Here is a 20,222-nt window from a genome sequence, read left to right on the forward strand (position 1 = left end):
CTAGGCTGGCAGTCATGGGTCTGAAGTCCCTTCCTAGGCTTGCAGTCATGGGTCTGAAGTCCCTTTCCCAGCTTGACAGTCATGGGTCTGATGTCCCTTTACTAGGCTGGCAGTCATGGGTCTGAAGTCCCTTTCCCAGGTTGACAGTCATGGGTCTGAAGTCCCTTTCCTAGGCTGGCAGTCATGGGTCTGAAGTCCCTTCCTAGGCTGGCAGTCATGGTTCTAAAGTTGCTTTCCTAGGCTGGCATTGAGGGGTCTGAAGTCGCTTTCCTAGGTTGGCATTCATGGGTCTGAAGTCCCTTTCCTAGGCTGGCAGTCATGGTTCTGAAGTCCCTTTCCTAGGCTGGCAGTCATGGGTCTGAAGTCCCTTTCCTAGGCTGGCAGTCATGGTTCTGAAGTCCCTTTCCTAGGCTGGCAGTCATGGGTCTGAAGTCCCTTTCCTAGGCTTGCAGTCATGGTTCTGAAGTCCCTTTCCTAGGCTGGCAGTCATGGGTCTGAAGTCCCTTCCTAGGCTGGCAGTCATGGTTCTAAAGTTGCTTTCCTAGGCTGGCATTGAGGGGTCTGAAGTCGCTTTCCTAGGTTGGCATTCATGGGTCTGAAGTCCCTTTCCTAGGCTGGCAGTCATGGTTCTGAAGTCCCTTTCCTAGGCTGGCAGTCATGGTTCTTAAGTCCCTTTCCTAGGCTGGCAGTCATGGGTCTGAAGTCCCTTCCTAGGCTGGCAGTCATGGTTCTAAAGTTGCTTTTCTAGGCTGGCATTGAGGGGTCTGAAGTCCCTTTCCTAGGTTGGCATTCATGGGTCTGAAGTCCCTTTCCTAGGCTGGCAGTCATGGTTCTGAAGTCCCTTTCCTAGGCTGGCAGTCATGGTTCTGAAGTCCCTTTCCTAGGCTGGCAGTCATGGGTCTGAAGTCCCTTTCCTAGGCTGGCAGTCATGGTTCTGAAGTCCCTTTCCTAGGCTGGCAGTCATGGGTCTGAAGTCCCTTCCTAGGCTGGCAGTCATGGGTCTGAAGTCCCTTTCCCAGCTTGACAGTCATGGGTCTGATGTCCCTTTACTAGGCTGGCAGTCATGGGTCTGAAGTCCCTTTCCCAGGTTGACAGTCATGGGTCTGAAGTCCCTTTCCTAGGCTGGCAGTCATGGGTCTGAAGTCCCTTCCTAGGCTGGCAGTCATGGTTCTAAAGTTGCTTTCCTAGGCTGGCATTGAGGGGTCTGAAGTCGCTTTCCTAGGTTGGCATTCATGGGTCTGAAGTCCCTTTCCTAGGCTGGCAGTCATGGTTCTGAAGTCCCTTTCCTAGGCTGGCAGTCATGGGTCTGAAGTCCCTTTCCTAGGCTGGCAGTCATGGTTCTGAAGTCCCTTTCCTAGGCTGGCAGTCATGGGTCTGAAGTCCCTTCCTAGGCTGGCAGTCATGGTTCTAAAGTTGCTTTCCTAGGCTGGCATTGAGGGGTCTGAAGTCGCTTTCCTAGGTTGGCATTCATGGGTCTGAAGTCCCTTTCCTAGGCTGGCAGTCATGGTTCTGAAGTCCCTTTCCTAGGCTGGCAGTCATGGTTCTGAAGTCCCTTTCCTAGGCTGGCAGTCATGGGTCTGAAGTCCCTTTCCTAGGCTGGCAGTCATGGGTCTGAAGTCCCTTTCCTAGGCTGGCATTCTTGGGTCTGAAGTCCCTTTCCTAGGCTAGCAGTCATGGTTCTGAAGTCCCTTTCCTAGGCTAGCAGTCATGGTTCTGAAGTCCCTTTCCTAGGCTGGCAGTCATGGTTCTGAAGTCCCTTTCCTAGGCTGGCATTTTTGGGTCTGAAGTCCCTTTCCTAGGTTGACAGTGAGGGGTCTGAAGTCCCTTTGCTAGGTTGACAGTCAGGGGTCTGAAGTCCCTTTTCTAGGTTGAAAATGAGGGGTCGGAAGTCCCTTTCCTAGGTTGACAGTCAGGGGTCTGAATTCCCTTTCCTAGTTTGACAGTGAGGAGACTGGGAAAAGCAGGTTTCACCATCAACGTAGGAAATGTTCATCGGGTCATGGGACCCCAAAACAGTGTTTGTTGTGCTGGTTGGTTGATTCATTGGTTCATGAGCTGAATAGTAGGTTTGAGGTGATTCTAGCATCAATGTTGGGTCAATTCTGGGTAATCAAATTGTTTGGACTCTATGTCAATAGTTACACAAGATCCCCATGCACACCCCCCCCCCCCCCCCCCCCCCCCCCCATCCTGCATTATTTAGCTAAGAGGTTTTCCTTGCACCGATATGCATTGGGTTTTTTTTGTTTTTGTTTTTCATGTTGACCCATGTCTTTGGAATTCTAGAATCCTTTCTAGCCTCTTATAGAGTCATTAAAACCCAATGCCAGGTTCTTGGAGGTGACAAGGACACCAACAGTCAGGCAGAGAGACCACAGAAGCTTCATAGAAGCTTAGAAGCCACCCCATTCCCATCTCCTAACTTTTCTATCATTTAGGCCCCCTACAAAATGACCCCCCTTGTCAACATATGAGAATGGTGGAACAGTAGTTGAGGTCTTGGTTCTAGCTCCAACCAGACTAAGTGGCCGGGGTCCATCCAAAATGATGGGCCAATTCTAAGTAAGCAAATTGTCTGGACCCTAGGTCAGTAGTTCCACAGGGTCCTCATGCAAAACCCCATGCATTATTTGGGTAAGAGGCTTTCCTTGCACCAACGTGTGGGTTCTGATTTTGTTATTCATGTCAACCAATGTCTTTGGAATTCTAGAACCTTCTCTAGGTTCTTATAGGGTCATTAAACACAATGGCAGGTTCTTACCAGAGAGATCATGGCAGCTTCAGAGAATCTTGGAGAAATAAAGAAACAGTAAATATAAATATACAGTCCTTAATATTTCCACTAGACCATTCAATGTATAGTTGTCCTACAGATTTTAATGAGATCATCAGTCGTCCAACTGCCTTCCGCGTTATCTGGTCGACACTGAGCACGAGCTGCCACTTTCATATTATGTACATTTTATTATAATACCAAAAACATCCTATATACCAAGAGTGACGTTAGCTGGTAACAAAGTACATACATCAAGCAACAGATTAAACAGTTCAAAAACAAGGTCGATCTCACCAGAGATTTCCGTGAGCGTCTACAACGGGCGGGTTGTAAGGGGTTTCTATAGAAAATAGTTATTGTGTGATTGAAGCTTACTCGTTGGTTTCATGTTCTGTCCATCGTTATTTCTGTAAACGTAATGGGAAGTCTAGTACATAGATACTGTTAGATTAGCCAGCAGCCACCAGATTGGCCAACGGCACACAGCTCATGATGGCATCTACGGCTGCAAAGGAGTTAATTGATTTCCAACTAAATTTACTAAATAGAAAATTTTAGTTTAGGGTTTAATAAATTGGCCTGTTTTGTTCTCTTTTCCACCATGGTGGGTTTCTCTATCCTGAAATATAAACCCTTCCACCAACAGCATTTGTCGCTCGTTGTAGAGGTAGCAAGCCCGGTACTGACCACGTTAATCTTTCTTCTCATACAGGGGATCTTCAAGCATAGGCGGAGATTAATGAACATTTAGGGTGGCCAAGGAACATAGGAGTACCCCGTCCCACCCCCATCTCGTCTCCTAACTTGCCCATCATTTAGGCCCTCACAGAATGACCTGAACTGCTAACATATGAGAATGGTGGAACAGTACTTAGCATTTCAGAGTTTAGTATAGTGCTAGGGTGCTAGGGTCTTCGTTCTAACGCTAACCACAGGTTAGGTCTTGGTTATAACTTCAACCAGAGTTAGTGGTCGGGGTCTTGGGTCTAATGCTAAGCAGAGTTAGTGGTTGGGGTCTTGGGTCTAATGCCAACCAGAGTTAGTGGTCGGTGTCTTGGGTCTAATGCCAACCAGAGTTAGTGGTTGGGGTCTTGGGTCTAATGCCAACCAGAGTTAGTGGTTGGGGTCTTGGATCTAATTCCAACCAGAATTAGTGGTTGGGGTCTTGGGTCTAATGCCAACCAGAATTAGTGGTGGGGGCTTGGGTCTAATGCCAACCAGAGTTAGTGGTTGGGGCTTGGGTCTAATGCCAACCAGAGTTAGTGGTTGGGGCTTGGGTCTAATGCCAACCAGAGTTAGTGGTTGGGGTCTTGGATCTAATGCCAACCAGAGTTAGTGGTTGGGGGTCTTGGGTCTAATGCCAACCAGAGTTAGTGGTTGGGGGTCTTGGGTCTAATGCCAACCAGAGTTAGTGGTTGGGGCTTGGGTCTAATGCCAACCAGAGGTAGTGGTTGGGGTCTTGGATCTAATGCCAACCAGAGTTAGTGGTTGGGGTCTTGGGTCTAATGCCAACCAGAGTTAGTGGTTGGGGTCTTGGGTCTAATGCCAACCAGAGTTAGTGGTTGGGGTCTTGGGTCTAATGCCAACCAGAGTTAGTGGTTGGGGCTTGGGTCTAATGCCAACCAGAGTTAGTGGTGGAGGTTTTGGGTCTAGCTCTAATCAGAGTTAGTGGTTGGGGTCTTGGGTTTAGCTCCCACATGTGTCAGTGGTTGGGATCCAACACTAACTATCTGTTGGCACAAAGATGCCTTCTGTATTTTTCTAATGTTTGCATGTTGGTACTCTCACAGTTGAAAACATACTAAGAGGTCCATTGGCTTCTGATGGAACTGACCCAAGTATGTTTGTGCCTGTGGTGGGGAATACAAATTGTTCTGGGACAGGAGACTAAAAAGTCGTTGCCTAACGTTTCAGGACTTTATCTGCTAAGCCATCTAATAGGAATGTGCTGGTTATTCCTCTGCAGGGATTTACTGGAACGCAATGCACCCAGAACCCTAGCAGAGGTGGAAAGGCAGGAATGGCCGCCAAAGCGGATCAGTAGACTCCCAGGGGCCCTGAGGCATAGTAGGGCCACTCACTGAGGTCCTGACTAGCGATAAGTTAGATACGTCTGTCTCCCAAAGCTCAGAAATATTCTTCTGCCCAGCAAGTTCTCTTTGCACCAAGAACTGGCACTTGATCCTTCCTGCTAGTACCCGGGATACCAACCTGCGTGTTCGGAGACTTAGTTAAACCCATTCAGCTATTTGATGGAAAGGAGCCACAAACAATTCCCAGCATGTTGAACTAAAAATAACCCATGTCACTATCTGTTCCAGCAAGTGAAGAATGTAGGTGAATATTAGGGGGAATATAAGGCTTGGGTCTCGGCGGCTAACAGCACGTAGTATTATAGATACAGGGTATAAATAAATCCATAATACACAACACAGCATTTACTCACTCACTGCCACAGGAATGAGTATTTACAGTAAGGAAATAATGGTTGTGAAAGACTAGGATATGTTTCCATGGTTAAACAGAGAGTGTTCCGGTGGGTGCAGCACTAGACCAGAGGGTTTTCTAGAGGGGTACAAGTCCTTCTTTTGGATCCAATATTTGGTCAGAGCCATTATAAACTTAAACAAGGCTATAGTCAACCTGCTATTGTTTCAGTAGTTCCTAGTGCAGCAAATGAGCACTCAACTGGCCTTCAGGCTGGGCCCCCTTAGCCCATAACAAGGTTACAGATATATAGAAACATTGGGGTAACAGTCACCCCGCTATAGTTCCAGGGGTACCCAGGGCACAAATAAACACTCACCCCAAATCCCCCCCTAACTGGCCTTCAGGCTGGGCCCCCTTAGCCCATAACAAGGTTACAGATATATAGAAACATTGGGGTAACAGTCACCCTGCTATAGTTCCAGGGGTACCCAGGGCACAAATAAGCACTCACCCCAAATCCCCCCCTAACTGGCCTTCAGGCTGGGCCCCATTAGCCCATAACAAGGTTACAGATATATAGAAACATTGGGGTAACAGTCACCCCGCTATAGTTCCAGGGGTACCCAGGGCACAAATAAGCACTCACCCCAAATCTCCCCCTAACTGGCCTTCAGGCTGGGCCCCCTTAGCCCATAACAAGGTTACAGATATATAGAAACATTGGGGTAACAGTCACCCTGCTATAGTTCCAGGGGTACCCAGGGCACAAATAAGCACTCACCCCAAATCCCCCCCTAACTGGCCTTCAGGCTGGGCCCCATTAGCCCATAACAAGGTTACAGATATATAGAAACATTGGGGTAACAGTCACCCCGCTATAGTTCCAGGGGTACCCAGGGCACAAATAAGCACTCACCCCAAATCTCCCCCTAACTGGCCTTCAGGCTGGGCCCCCTTAGCCCATAACAAGGTTACAGATATATAGAAACATTGGGGTAACAGTCACCCCGCTATAGTTCCAGGGGTACCCAGGGCACAAATAAGCACTCACCCCAAATCCCCCCCTAACTGGCCTTCAGGCTGGGCCCTTACCCGCTGCTTTGGACCTGCCTACTGTGCCAACCCCAGAGTTCCAAAAACCACTAGACTGTAACAATGGACCCTTTAAAGAAAGCCCTGGGTTCAAATCCCCTCACTCTCACTCAGTCAGTAACCGGACAAGCTCTGGGGGCCAGGAACGCTTCATACCCGGATAATTCTCGGTTCGGTGCTGCACAGAACTAATACTGCCTTGTAGGGTAATATAAATGGCTACAGCATGGATAGCTGGGCTCAGTGTCAATATAATATTGGCCTTATATATGGTCTTTTCATAGAAAGAGTATTCATTCTTAAAAACAAAAGTCTATTTTCCATAGATGGTTCTATTATGGGTTCTGGTCAGGTCGCACGTATGTACTGTTATAATAAATAAATAAAAATGGCTTCTCCATAGTCTGTTTGGGGGGGGGGGGTGGCAGGCTGCGAGTGGCAGTTGTGCTTGTGCTGTTAGATGAGTGCCCGTCATTTGACCCGAATTTCGGCATATTCGGTAAGCTCCTCGGGCGAGGTGAAGCTGTCTCTTACATTCCTCTTTGTAAAGTCAATGTTTGCATAGTCCGTATCCACGCGTGAAGGTTGCTGCCTCTTGCTCAGTAGGATTTTTTCCGAAATGCTGAGAAATTGGTTCTGGAAAAGAAAAAGGGGGAAATTGGAGTTCTGCGTTAGGGGCCTGTTTCGTTGGCATCTAGAACAATATCCTGGAAAAAACGGTAATATATAGCATGCAAGTTCTAGGAAAGACACGGAACATGTGAGAAACATGGCAGGGGGTCACATGGTTGCAAGGCAAACTGAGTGCAAGAAAGAAACACAAAAAGAGAGGGTGAACACAAAGCACAAATTGTCATGACAACACACCTCTGAGCAGCACTGTACTCATGGCAGCACTGTACTCATGGCAGCACTGTATTCATGGCAGCACTGTACTCATGGCAGCACTGTACTCATGGCAGCACTGTACTCATGGCAGCACTGTACTCAAGGCAGCACTGTATTCATGGCAGCACTATACTCGTGGCAGCCCTGTACTCGTGGCAGCCCTGTACTCGTGGCAGCACTGTACTCATGGCAGCACTGTACTCATGGCAGCACTGTACTCAAGGCAGCACTGTATTCATGGCAGCACTATACTCGTGGCAGCCCTGTACTCGTGGCAGCCCTGTACTCGTGGCAGCCCTGTACTCGTGGCAGCACTGTACTCGTGGCAGCACTGTACTCGTGGCAGCACTGTACTCTTGGCAGCACTGTACTCTTGGCAGCACTGTACTCATGGCAGCACTGTACTCATGGCAGCACTGTACTCAAGGCAGCACTGTACTCATGGCAGCACTGTACTCAAGGCAGCACTGTACTCAAGGCAGCACTGTGCTCATGGCAGCACTGTATTCATGGCAGCACTGTACTCAAGGCAGCACTGTGCTCATGGCAGCACTGTACTCATGGCAGCACTGTACTCATGGCAGCACTGTACTCATGGTAGCACTGTACTCATGGCAGCACTGTGCTCATGGCAGAACTGTATTCATGGCAGCACTGTATTCATGGAGAAAAGCAAGTCCTTGCTTTCCATTCTGGATCACAAGGTCCTCCATCTGTGGATACTAATGGCAAGACTGGGTACAAAGCTCTGTGATTGTCAAAACTCTTCACTTAAAGGGGTTGTTCATCTTTGAGTTCACTTTTAGAATGAGGTAGAGGGTAATATTCTGAGGCAATTTGCAATTGGTCTTCATTTTTTATTATTTGTTATTTTTTTTAATTATTTCAGTTTTTGTTCAGCAGCTCTCCCGTTTGGATGTTTCAGCAGTTATTTGGTTGCTAGGATTCAAATTACCTTAGCAACCAGGGTGTGGTTTGTGACCACTGTTTGAAAGCTGCAAAAGAAGAAGGCAAATAATTTAAAAACTATGAAAAAAAAATAAGTAAAGAAGACCAATTGAAAAGTTGCAACTGACCATTCTATAACATACGAAAAGTTAACTTAAAGGTAAACCACCCCTTTAACTCAACTGTCAGGCTGCTGCCCTGAGTTACATTGTTTCAAGAGTCACAGCCCCCAGGGCAGGGAATAGAAAAGGACAGACAAACATATGTATTCTTTTATTAGGCACAGATTATATTCTGGGTTGACTTGTCCTTTAAGAGGGGCCTGGATGAGTTCTTGAACAAGCATAGTACACAAGGCTATTGTGATACTAATATCTACAGTTAGTATTAATGGTTGTATATATAGTTTATGTATGTGAGTGTATAGATTGGATGGTGTAAGTAAAGGTCCCCATACACGGGCCGATTCTAGCTGCCAATATGGGTCCCTTAGACAGATTCGGCAGCTAATCGGCCTGTGTATGGGCACTACCGACGGGCCTGCCCGACCGATATCTGGCCTGAAATCGGGCAGATATCGATTGGGCAGGTTAAAAAATTCAGTCCGATCGGGGACCGCATCGTCTCGTTGATGCGGTCCCCGAACCGACTGCACCCATTACAGCCATTACAATTTGATCGTTTGGCCAAAATTACCAAATTGTAGCCTAATTCTCCTGATATCGCCCACCCGTAGGCGGGAATATCGGGAGAAGATCCACTCTTTACGTGTATGGCCACCTTAAATGTATATGTGCACTCAGGTTGGATTGAAGGGGATGAAATTCTGCCTTTTTTTCTACCCAACTCATTTATGTAAAGTGCAAAAACTTTGGTGACTTAAGGCCCCCATACACGGGCCGATTGTAGCTCCCGATATGGGTCCCTTGGACCGATTCGACAGCTTATTGGCCCATGTAGGGGCAACAACGACTGGCCTCCCCGACCGATATCTGGCCTGAAATCAGCCAGACCTGAAATTGGCCAGATCTCGACTGGGCAGGTTAAAAAATTCAGTCGGATCGGGGACCACATCGGCTCGTTGATGCAGTCCCCGGACCAACTTTGCCTATACCTGCCATTATAATTGGATTGTTTGGCCCCAGGGCCAAACGATCAAATTAGCCTAAATTCCCCTGATATTGCCCACCCGTAGGTGGGGATATTGGGAGAAGATCCGCTTGCTTGGCGACCTCGCCAGGCGTGTGGATCTTTACGTATATGGCCACCTTCCCGCAAGTTGCCCCCTGCCCCACCAATGTTAACATAACTACTTTTTATCCTCGAGATCCATCAAACAGACTGTTATTCATCAGGACACAAGAACATTTTACAGAAAGGGAAGCAGGAAAGCATGCAACAAATCCACACAAGTTTACTGTGTCATGCACGAAAGGACGACAGTTTGGCAGCACGAGAACAGATGACACTTTATTTTAGAGCCATTTAGCCGAATAATGACAGACTGCTCGAGACATATGTAATGGCACCTTGGGGGCTGCCAGTGGTGAAATAATAAGCTATGCACAAATGGGAGCCTGGCCTGCCCGGCACGGGCCTGTTACCCCTATTTGGGAAGTGAAGGACACATACAGTAAATTCATTCTAATTATACCATTGGGACAATGGGGGAATAAATAAATAAATATATATATATATATATATAAATAGAGAGAGGCCCTTTATAGCACTAGTGAAATACCCCATAGCAAACACTTAGGGGTGTGTTTACTAAGAATGGAGATAAATATCACCGGTGATGTTGCCTGTAGCAACCAATTAGGTCTTTGCTTTGATTTCTAACTTGTTGGTGACTGTTCAAATCTTACTGCTGATTGGTTGCTATGGGCAACATCACCGCAGATATTTATCTCCAATCTTAGTAAACACGTCCCTTAGCCCCTGTGTGATGTGAGTGGCAATGGGGCACGTGACCACCAGCCAACCAAAATGGCCACTCCGAATGTGGTGACATGAACCTTTAATAACTGTAATTGTGCAGCTTGTGGGCCGGGCTCCTGAGCAACACAGTTTTACAATAATTTCTCAAATTCGTGTGAATAAAACTGATTCTGCTCCAGAAAGTTTGAATCTGAAGAAGGAATTATTGACCTTTTGCTTTGGGTGAGGTTTGTTAGAATGTTATGGATGTGTCGAGCTCACAGAGGAGAAAACAGAATAAAACAGTTGATTCTCATTTAGTTGAAATGAGAAAAATCTGAGCTGAATCTTTGGAAAATTGTTCTTTCCTTTCATGTCTGATGAACAGCAGCTTTTAGTATTGTTGTGTCCTGGGGCAATGTGCCATCAGTCCCTTCCCAGAGGCTATTATCCCCCCACTGCTACTATAGGCACCATCTCTCCCTACTATACCTGCTATCCCACAGCCCCAGTCCCTTCCCAGAGGCTATTATCCCCCCACTGCTACTATAGGCACCATCTCTCCCTACTATACCTGCTATCCCACAGCCCCAGTCCCTTCCCAGAGGCTATTATCCCACTGCTACTATAGGCACCATCTCTCCCTACTATACCTGCTATCCCACAGCCCCAGCCCCTTCCCAGAGGCAATTATCCCCCCACTGCTACTATAGGCACCATCTCTCCCTACTATACCTGCTATCCCACAGCCCCAGTCCCTTCCCAGAGGCTATTATCCCCCACTGCTACTATAGGCACCATCTCTCCCTACTATACCTGCTATCCCACAGCCCCAGTCCCTTCCCAGAGGCTATTATCCCACTGCTACTATAGGCACCATCTCTCCCTACTATACCTGCTATCCCACAGTCCCAGTCCCTTCCCAGAGGCTATTATCCCCCCACTGCTACTATAGGCACCATCTCTCCCTACTATACCTGCTATCCCACAGTCCCAGTCCCTTCCCAGAGGCTATTATCCCCCCACTGCTACTATAGGCACCATCTCTCCCTACTATACCTGCTATCCCACAGCCACAGTCCCTTCCCAGAGGCTATTATCCCCCCACTGCTACTATAGGCATCATCTCTCCCTACTATACCTGCTATCCCACAGCCGCAGTCCCTTCCCAGAGGCTATTATCCCCCCACTGCTACTATAGGCATCATCTCTCCCTACTATACCTGCTACCCCCACAGCCCCAGTCCCTTCCCAGAGGCTATTATCCCCCCACTGCTACTATAGGCATCATCTCTCCCTACTATACCTGCTATCCCACAGCCGCAGTCCCTTCCCAGAGGCTATTATCCCCCCACTGCTACTATAGGCACCATCTCTCCCTACTATACCTGCTATCCCACAGCCCCAGTCCCTTCCCAGAGGCTATTATCCCCCACTGCTACTATAGGCACCATCTCTCCCTACTATACCTGCTATCCCACAGCCCCAGTCCCTTCCCAGAGGCTATTATCCCCCACTGCTACTATAGGCACCATCTCTCCCTACTATACCTGCTATCCCACAGCCCCAGTCCCTTCCCAGAGGCTATTATCCCCCCACTGCTACTATAGGCACCATCTCTCCCTACTATACCTGCTATCCCACAACCACAGTCCCTTCCCAGAGGCTATTATCCCCCCACTGCTACTATAGGCACCATCTCTCCCTACTATACCTGCTATCCCACAGCCCCAGTCCCTTCCCAGAGGCTATTATCCCCCCACTGCTACTATAGGCACCATCTCTCCCTACTATACCTGCTACCCCACAGCCCCAGTCCCTTCCCAGAGGCTATTATCCCCCCACTGCTACTATAGGCACCATCTCTCCCTACTATACCTGCTATCCCACAGCCCCAGTCCCTTCCCAGAGGCTATTATCCCCCCACTGCTACTATAGGCACCATCTCTCCCTACTATACCTGCTATCCCACAGCCCCAGTCCCTTCCCAGAGGCTATTATCCCCCCACTGCTACTATAGGCACCATCTCTCCCTACTATACCTGCTGTCCCACAGCCCCAGTCCCTTCCCAGAGGCTATTATCCCACTGCTACTATAAGCACCATCTCTCCCTACTATACCTGCTATCCCACAGCCCCAGTCCCTTCCCAGAGGCTATTATCCCCCCACTGCTACTATAGGCACCATCTCTCCCTACTATACCTGCTATCCCACAGCCCCAGTCCCTTCCCAGAGGCTATTATCCCCCCCCCCCCCACTGCTACTATAAGCACCATCTCTCCCTACTATACCTGCTATCCCACAGCCCCAGTCCCTTCCCAGAGGCTATTATCCCACTGCTACTATAAGCACCATCTCTCCCTACTATACCTGCTATCCCACAGCCCCAGTCCCTTCCCAGAGGCTATTATCCCCCCACTGCTACTATAGGCACCATCTCTCCCTACTATACCTGCTATCCCACAGCCCCAGTCCCTTCCCAGAGGCTATTATCCCCCCACTGCTACTATAGGCACCATCTCTCCCTACTATACCTGCTATCCCACAGCCCCAGTCCCTTCCCAGAGGCTATTATCCCCCCACTGCTACTATAGGCACCATCTCTCCCTACTATACCTGCTATCCCACAGCCCCAGTCCCTTCCCAGAGGCTATTATCCCCCCCCCCCCCCACTGCTACTATAAGCACCATCTCTCCCTACTATACCTGCTATCCCACAGCCACAGTCCCTTCCCAGAGGCTATTATCCCCCCCCCCCCCACTGCTACTATAGGCACCATCTCTCCCTACTATACCTGCTATCCCACAGCCCCAGTCCCTTCCCAGAGGCTATTATCCCCCCACTGCTACTATAGGCACCATCTCTCCCTACTATACCTGCTATCCCACAGCCCCAGTCCCTTCCCAGAGGCTATTATCCCCCCACTGCTACTATAGGCACCATCTCTCTCTACTATACCTGCTATCCCACAGCCCCAGTCCCTTCCCAGAGGCTATTATCCCCCCACTGCTACTATAGGCACCATCTCTCCCTACTATACCTGCTATCCCACAGCCCCAGTCCCTTCCCAGAGGCTATTATCCCCCCACTGCTACTATAGGCACCATCTCTCCCTACTATACCTGCTATCCCACAGCCCCAGTCCCTTCCCAGAGGCTATTATCCCCCCACTGCTACTATAGGCACCATCTCTCCCTACTATACCTGCTATCCCACAGCCCCAGTCCCTTCCCAGAGGGTATTATCCCCCCACTGCTACTATAGGCACCATCTCTCCCTACTATACCTGCTATCCCACAGCCCCAGTCCCTTCCCAGAGGCTATTATCCCCCCACTGCTACTATAGGCACCATCTCTCCCTACTATACCTGCTATCCCACAGCCCCAGTCCCTTCCCAGAGGCTATTATCCCCCCACTGCTACTATAGGCACCATCTCTCCCTACTATACCTGCTATCCCACAGCCCCAGTCCCTTCCCAGAGGCTATTATCAACCCACTGCTAGCTCTGTATGAAATAAGGAAAGTTGGCCATACATAGACCTAAAGGCAGCTCTTCTGCAGTCTATTTTCCCAATTTTGAATTACAGTATTATTTCACCACATACAGAATATGTACAGCTGAGAGATAGAGTGCCACATAAGCAGGACAGTACGTACCTTGTCAGTCATTTGCCTTCCAGCGAGCTGATTTCTCCTGACTATTAAAGAAGGGAGACCAGTCACTAAGATATCAATGTCCTTCCAATTCCTGGCGCTTATATCACTTAATGTGTGCGGTGTGCAATCTACTACAAAGGTGCCTGGCAGCAGTTGTTGAAATAATACCCTAAGAATCTCCTGGCAGCCTAGCTTGTGAATTTTGGAGCCATTGGCTGGACACATTTAAGTTTCTCCATTACAGACATAGCTGAGCTGACTGCTTGCCATAGACATACTGGCATTTCATACTTACTTGCTTGGTGTAAACCTTAAACATTCACCTTGGGCTTGCCTGGCCTGTAGGCACACAGTTTTCCTGGCCTCCTTTGGGTCTGATAAAGACCTTAAGAAGCTTATGGAAGCAGCAATACCATTTTCCAAGGTTCATTTTCCCTCCTATTACTTTTCACTGCATTCGCCACCTAGTGGCAGAGTGCGGAATAGTCTGATTTGTAATAAAACCAGTAGTTCGAGACACACACTAAATGGCAAGTTTTATTTATAAAGCTAAAAAACTGAGTAGTTAAACCTGTTAGAAGTAATAGAAGAAGTGATATAAGTTGTGGAATGTCCCATTGAATTACTCGGTTCACATATCATTCAGCTTCTCAGCTTGGATGACGCAGAGTTGTATGTAGAGCTTGTATTACACCGCCCTCGCTTGGCCCTGGCCCAGTAATATTATATGGCACGGCCGGGTACTGTTCTTTCCATGTGGATTTAACTGTAATACTATAACCCCCCTGGGAAGCATAACTCTACGATGTCAACATTTCACCTTCCCCCTAAGTCTTGGAGAATAGGGTTTTCTGGGTGCCAAAGAATATATATCTACTTTCAAATGCATTAGAGGAACCCCTGGAGCCAGAAAGGACAATCCAGCAGTTTATGGGTCATGTTGCCAAAGTGCACAGATCACTAAAGCCATAGGATCACAAACTGCAGTCCAGTAAATACTACCTGCCAGCCCTACTAGTGGCTCCAACAAATTGGCTCCAACTAGAGACCATTCTACAGGTCTTAGACTCCAACTAGAGACCATTCTACAGGTCTTAAACTCCAACTAGGGACCATTCTACAGGTCTTAGACTCCAACTAGGTACCATTCTACAGGTCTTGGACTCCAACAAGGGACCATTCTACAGGTCTTAGACTCCAACTAGGTACCATTCTAAAGGTCTTGGACTCCAACTAGAGACCATTCTACAGGTCTTGGACTCCAACAAGGGACCATTCTACAGGTCTTGGACTCCAACTAGGTACCATTCTAAAGGTCTTGGACTCCAACAAGGGACCATTCTACAGGTCTTGGACTCCAACAAGGGATCATTCTACAGGTCTTAGACTCCAACTAGAGACCATTCTACAGGTCTTAGACTCCAACTAGGGACCATTCTACAGGTCTTAGACTCCAACTAGATACCATTGTACAGGTCTTAGACTCCAACTAGGGACCATTCTACAGGTCTTACACTCCAACTAGGTACCATTGTACAGGTCTTAGACTCCAACTAGGGACCATTCTACAGGTCTTAGACTCCAACTAGGGACCATTCTACAGGTCTTAGACTCCAACTAGGGACCATTCTACAGGTCTTAGACTCCAACTAAGTACCATTCTACATGTCTTACCTCTATTTTTCCCAGATTCTTCTTGCCGTTGCCACTACAAGACGTTGGAGATGCCTCTGTTTGTATAAAACTTGAACTTTCTGTCATATTCTTTCTACAAAGACAAAGGGGAAAAAAGTAAAATACTGACGCTGGCCACTGTGAAAACCCTAGAGCTGCCATATAGTTTTTATTATTATTATTATTTTATTATTAACATGTATTTATAAAGTGCCAACATTTTCGGCAGTGCTGTACAATAAGTGGGTTTATACATTGGACATACAGAATTACATACAAAGCAACCAAGGCCAATAATACAAAAATACAAGGAAGTGTTGCTACAAGCAGCTTAAATAAATGATATTTTTCATGCCATAAATGAGCCCTAAAGTGCAGTATTTGGGTTGCTGGAACAGGAGGTACATAAACTAATACACAATTCCAGGGTAAAGCCCATATATATAAGTAGGGTGTTTCCGTCAGGTAGAAGTCATGGGAGAGCTTAGGGCAGACTAATTAGCGATATCATGTCCTGTTTGGGAGTGTTGAGTCCCAAGTAGCAGACAGGACCTAGTACATAAAAAGCCCTTTGGCTTAAGGGTGGGTATTTCACAGCTGGGGCAGGTGATCTCTAGTCAATGCCAGAGTAGTGGACCCAGTAAGGTTTGGCCAGTGCATGGCTAGAAGCCTATGCTAAGTTGTCCTAGGAGCAAGAAGCAGTTAGAGCTAGTTGCCCCAACAGGCTTAATTTAAAGGAGAAGGAAAGCATTTTATGTAGAAAGCTTTAGCATATCTGAGCTCCCTCTGTTTGTTTAAGATAGCAGCTGCCATTTTAGCTTGGTCTCAAGCGGGTTCTTCTGATTAATGGTAAGTGCTTCCACATTGTACAGTGTGGTTGTGTTTTTAAGTGACCAACCCACCTCAATTTCACCCATAAATCACCATTTTCAGTCCCTATTTCCTGTTCCTTTTACTCCAGTGTCTGTGCAGGCCCCACAATGCAGACAAGCCTGAGTGCAATTGCAGTTGTATTGTATGAAGCCATATGCTCCTGGGATAATATTGGCAGCAAGTAGCAGCGTTTGTATTGTGCCACTTACTTCTCTCTCGTTTTTATAAAGTAGCCTCCAACTGCCACTAAAATCACAAATACGACAACAGCTCCAACTGGTCCAATCTTCGCCCATACTAGGGTATCTGTTGGCAAAACACATAGTCATGAACGCTGTAATACAAAGCAGATAAATTATAACAGTGTCCAACAGAGTCCTCCACGGGTCCAGTTGGGCAGACCCGTGCCAAACCTGGACCCGCTGACCCGCACCGGTTCCACTGCCAACCCAAGAGAAGAGGCATAACTACGGTTCCACTGCCAAACCCAAGAGAAGAGGCATAACTAGGGTTCCACTGCCAAACCCAAGAGAAGAGGCATAACTACGGTTCCACTGCCAAACCCAAGAGAAGAGGCATAACTACGGTTCCACTGCCAACCCAAGAGAAGAGGCATAACTACGGTTCCACTGCCAAACCCAAGAGAAGAGGCATAACTACGGTTCCACTGCCAACCCAAGAGAAGAGGCATAACTACGGTTCCACTGCCAAACCCAAGAGAAGAGGCATAACTAGGGTTCCACTGCCAAACCCAAGATAAGAGGCATAACTAGGGTTCCACTGCCAAACCCAAGAGAAGAGGCATAACTAGGGTTCCACTGCCAACCCAAGAGAAGAGGCATAACTAGGGTTCCACTGCCAAACCCAAGAGAAGAGGCATAACTACGGTTCCACTGCCAAAGCCAAGAGAAAAGGCATAACTAGGCTTCCACTGCCAAACCCTTGCCTGGCCCAGCCATACAAGCATTGCTCTTACTTCTACTCCTGTAGCTTCCTCCTCACTGGAGCATTCTTAGGTAGATGGGTACACAGGTGAATTGGCCCCACAGTCTTGACCTACCCAACTGTAAATCATAAAAAAGGTAACAGTTCTTACCAGTATCCTGGAATGGGAGCTCATGGACTTTCTTGCCATATAAATTGGTTGCTGAGCATAGTATGGGTTTGGGTAAATCCCTGTCCTTCTGTAGAGTCAGGATGCTGCTCACTATGTACCCGTTCCTCTGGGAGTACACAAACTCGGGATCCCCCTCGCTGACGGTTAGGTTCATTTCAGGGAGTTCAAACAGAATGTAAGGTTCTGGATTGGCTTTGACTGTGCACATACACTGGACCGTGTCCTTGCTTACGGTGCACTTGGATTCAAGCAGCACCAATGGTGAGACTGGAAGAAAAAGGAATGATTTTGTAACCATGGCCAACCTTTCCAGAATTGTACCTCATACATCATCTTGTATATGTACAAAAGGCAACTCAGTAATAGGATACATGGGAGCCAAGCAGGTCAGCTCCTTCCCATACAGGGTGCAATGTCCAGGTTGGACATGTATGGTGCCACCATAATACTTTTAGAGCAATAGAGAAGCACTTACACACAACGGTGAGGTTAAACGAACTGTTGCTTTGCCCGTATTGGTTCTCGGCCGTGCACCAATACTCTCCATCATGCTCATGGGTGATGGCGGGGATCTCAAACACCGCCTCATTCTCAAAGATCACGGAAGTGAGCACCTGTTTGTCCTTCACAATGGAGATAATGGGGTCTGGATTCCCCTGTGTGTTGCAGAGAATGGTGATGGTTTCCCCTTCCATTGCAGTAACGGATGCGTTCACTGATGGTTTCCATGGGGGATCTACAAAAGAAATGCTGGTTATAGGTATTGGGGTACCTTGAACTTATAGGGGAACTCCCGATTCCAAACCAAATTAAGAACCCCACCCAACCCAGAAACCTCTAATATGCCTATCGCTGTAATCTGTTACTTCAAAAAGTATGTGTAAATCCCATTTTTATATACTGAATTTCAGCTGCAAAACAGCTCTTCTATTTCTGCATCATTTGAAATCCTGGTGGGGGAAAAAATGGTTCTGATTGGTTGCTATGGGTTACTGTTTCTGGGAAAACTTAGTGCCTCTTAATACATATGGGGGTTAGCGTATAGAGTGTGATTGGGAGTTGCCCCAAGTGGGGGGGAAAGGCAGACGTGGGTTTAAACATTGTGGCCCAGGGTGGGTGTGAGCTGGAATGGTGCAGGTTAGGGTGTCCCAGGGTGGGTGTGAGCTGGAATGGTGCAGGTTAGGGTGTCCCAGGGTGGGTGTGAGCTGGAATGGTGCAGGTTAGGGTGTCCCAGGGTGGGTGTGAGCTGGAATGGTGCAGGTTAGGGTGTCCAGGGTGGGTGTGAGCTGGAATGGTGCAGGTTAGGGTGTCCCAGGGTGGGTGTGAGCTGGAATGGTGCAGGTTAGGGTGTCCCAGGGTGGGTGTGAGCTGTAATGGTGCAGGTTAGGGTGTCCCAGGGTGGGTGTGAACTGGAATGGTGCAGGTTAGGGTGTCCCAGGGTGGGTGTGAACTGGAATGGTGCAGGTTAGGGTATCCCAGGGTGGGTGTGAGCTGGAATGGTGCAGGTTAGGGTGTCCCAGGGTGGGTGAGAGCTCGAATGGTGCAGGTTAGGGTGGCCCAGGGTGGGTGTGAGCTGGAATGGTGCAGGTTAGGGTGTCCCAGGGTGGGTGTGAGCTGGAATGGTGCAGGTTAGGGTGGCCCAGGGTGGGTGTGAGCTGGAATGGTGCAGGTTAGGGTGTCCCAGGGTGGGTGTGAGCTGGAATGGTGCAGGTTAGGGTGTCCCAGGGTGGGTGTGAACTGGAATGGTGCAGGTTAGGGTGTCCCAGGGTGGGTGTGAACTGGAATGGTGCAGGTTAGGGTGTCCCAGGGTGGGTGTGAGCTGGAATGGTGCAGGTTAGGGTGTCCCAGGGTGGGTGTGAGCTGGAATGGTGCAGGTTAGGGTGTCCAGGGTGGGTGTGAGCTGGAATGGTGCAGGTTAGGGTGTCCCAGGGTGGGTGTGAGCTGGAATGGTGCAGGTTAGGGTGTCCCAGGGTGGGTGTGAGCTGGAATGGTGCAGGTTAGGGTGTCCCAGGGTGGGTGTGAACTGGAATGGTGCAGGTTAGGGTGTCCCAGGGTGGGTGTGAACTGGAATGGTGCAGGTTAGGGTGTCCCAGGGTGGGTGTGAACTGGAATGGTGCAGGTTAGGGTATCCCAGGGTGGGTGTGAGCTGGAATGGTGCAGGTTAGGGTGTCCCAGGGTGGGTGAGAGCTCGAATGGTGCAGGTTAGGGTGGCCCAGGGTGGGTGTGAGCTGGAATGGTGCAGGTTAGGGTGTCCCAGGGTGGGTGTGAGCTGGAATGGTGCAGGTTAGGGTGGCCCAGGGTGGGTGTGAGCTGGAATGGTGCAGGTTAGGGTGTCCCAGGGTGGGTGTGAGCTGGAATGGTGCAGGTTAGGGTGTCCCAGGGTGGGTGTGAACTGGAATGGTGCAGGTTAGGGTGTCCCAGGGTGGGTGTGAACTGGAATGGTGCAGGTTAGGGTATCCCAGGGTGGGTGTGAGCTGGAATGGTGCAGGTTAGGGTGTCCCAGGGTGGGTGTGAGCTGGAATGGTGCAGGTTAGGGTGTCCCAGGGTGGGTGTGAGCTGGAATGGTGCAGGTTAGGGTGTCCCAGGGTGGGTGTGAGCTGGAATGGTGCAGGTTAGGGTGGCCCAGGGTGGGTGTGAGCTGGAATGATGCAGGTTAGGGTGGCCCAGGGTGGGTGTGAGCTGGAATGGTGCAGGTTAGGGTGGCCCAGGGTGGGTGTGAGCTGGAATGGTGCAGGTTAGGGTGTCCCAGGGTGGGTGTGAGCTGGAATGATGCAGGTTAGGGTGGCCCAGGGTGGGTGTGAGCTGGAATGGTGCAGGTTAGGGTCAGTTGTGACCCATCAAAT

General features: G+C 48.7%; 1 protein-coding gene across 5 annotated transcripts in view; it reads right to left on the minus strand.

The window, feature by feature from the left end:
• Window positions 1–6,048: 6,048 nt before the first annotated feature.
• Window positions 6,049–20,222, minus strand: part of mag (myelin associated glycoprotein) — a 62,706-nt gene continuing 48,532 nt past the window's right edge. For 4 of the 5 annotated variants that reach the window (XM_031906030.1, XM_018095535.2, XM_031906029.1 and 1 more), the window contains 5 exons: window positions 17,855–18,115; window positions 17,359–17,646; window positions 16,472–16,568; window positions 15,390–15,483; window positions 6,049–6,934 (listed from right to left, as the gene is read on the minus strand). In XM_031906030.1, coding sequence (XP_031761890.1) covers window positions 6,770–6,934; window positions 15,390–15,483; window positions 16,472–16,568; window positions 17,359–17,646; window positions 17,855–18,115 — 905 coding nt within the window. In that variant the 3' untranslated portion in view covers window positions 6,049–6,769. Of the gene's footprint in view, window positions 6,935–13,715; window positions 13,757–15,389; window positions 15,484–16,471; window positions 16,569–17,358; window positions 17,647–17,854; window positions 18,116–20,222 lie in introns of all 5 variants that reach the window. The other variant, XM_031906031.1, reaches the window with a different exon arrangement.

Source organism: Xenopus tropicalis, chromosome 7 (assembly GCF_000004195.4).
Source record: "Xenopus tropicalis strain Nigerian chromosome 7, UCB_Xtro_10.0, whole genome shotgun sequence".
In the NCBI taxonomy this organism is placed as follows: Eukaryota; Metazoa; Chordata; class Amphibia; order Anura; family Pipidae; genus Xenopus; species Xenopus tropicalis.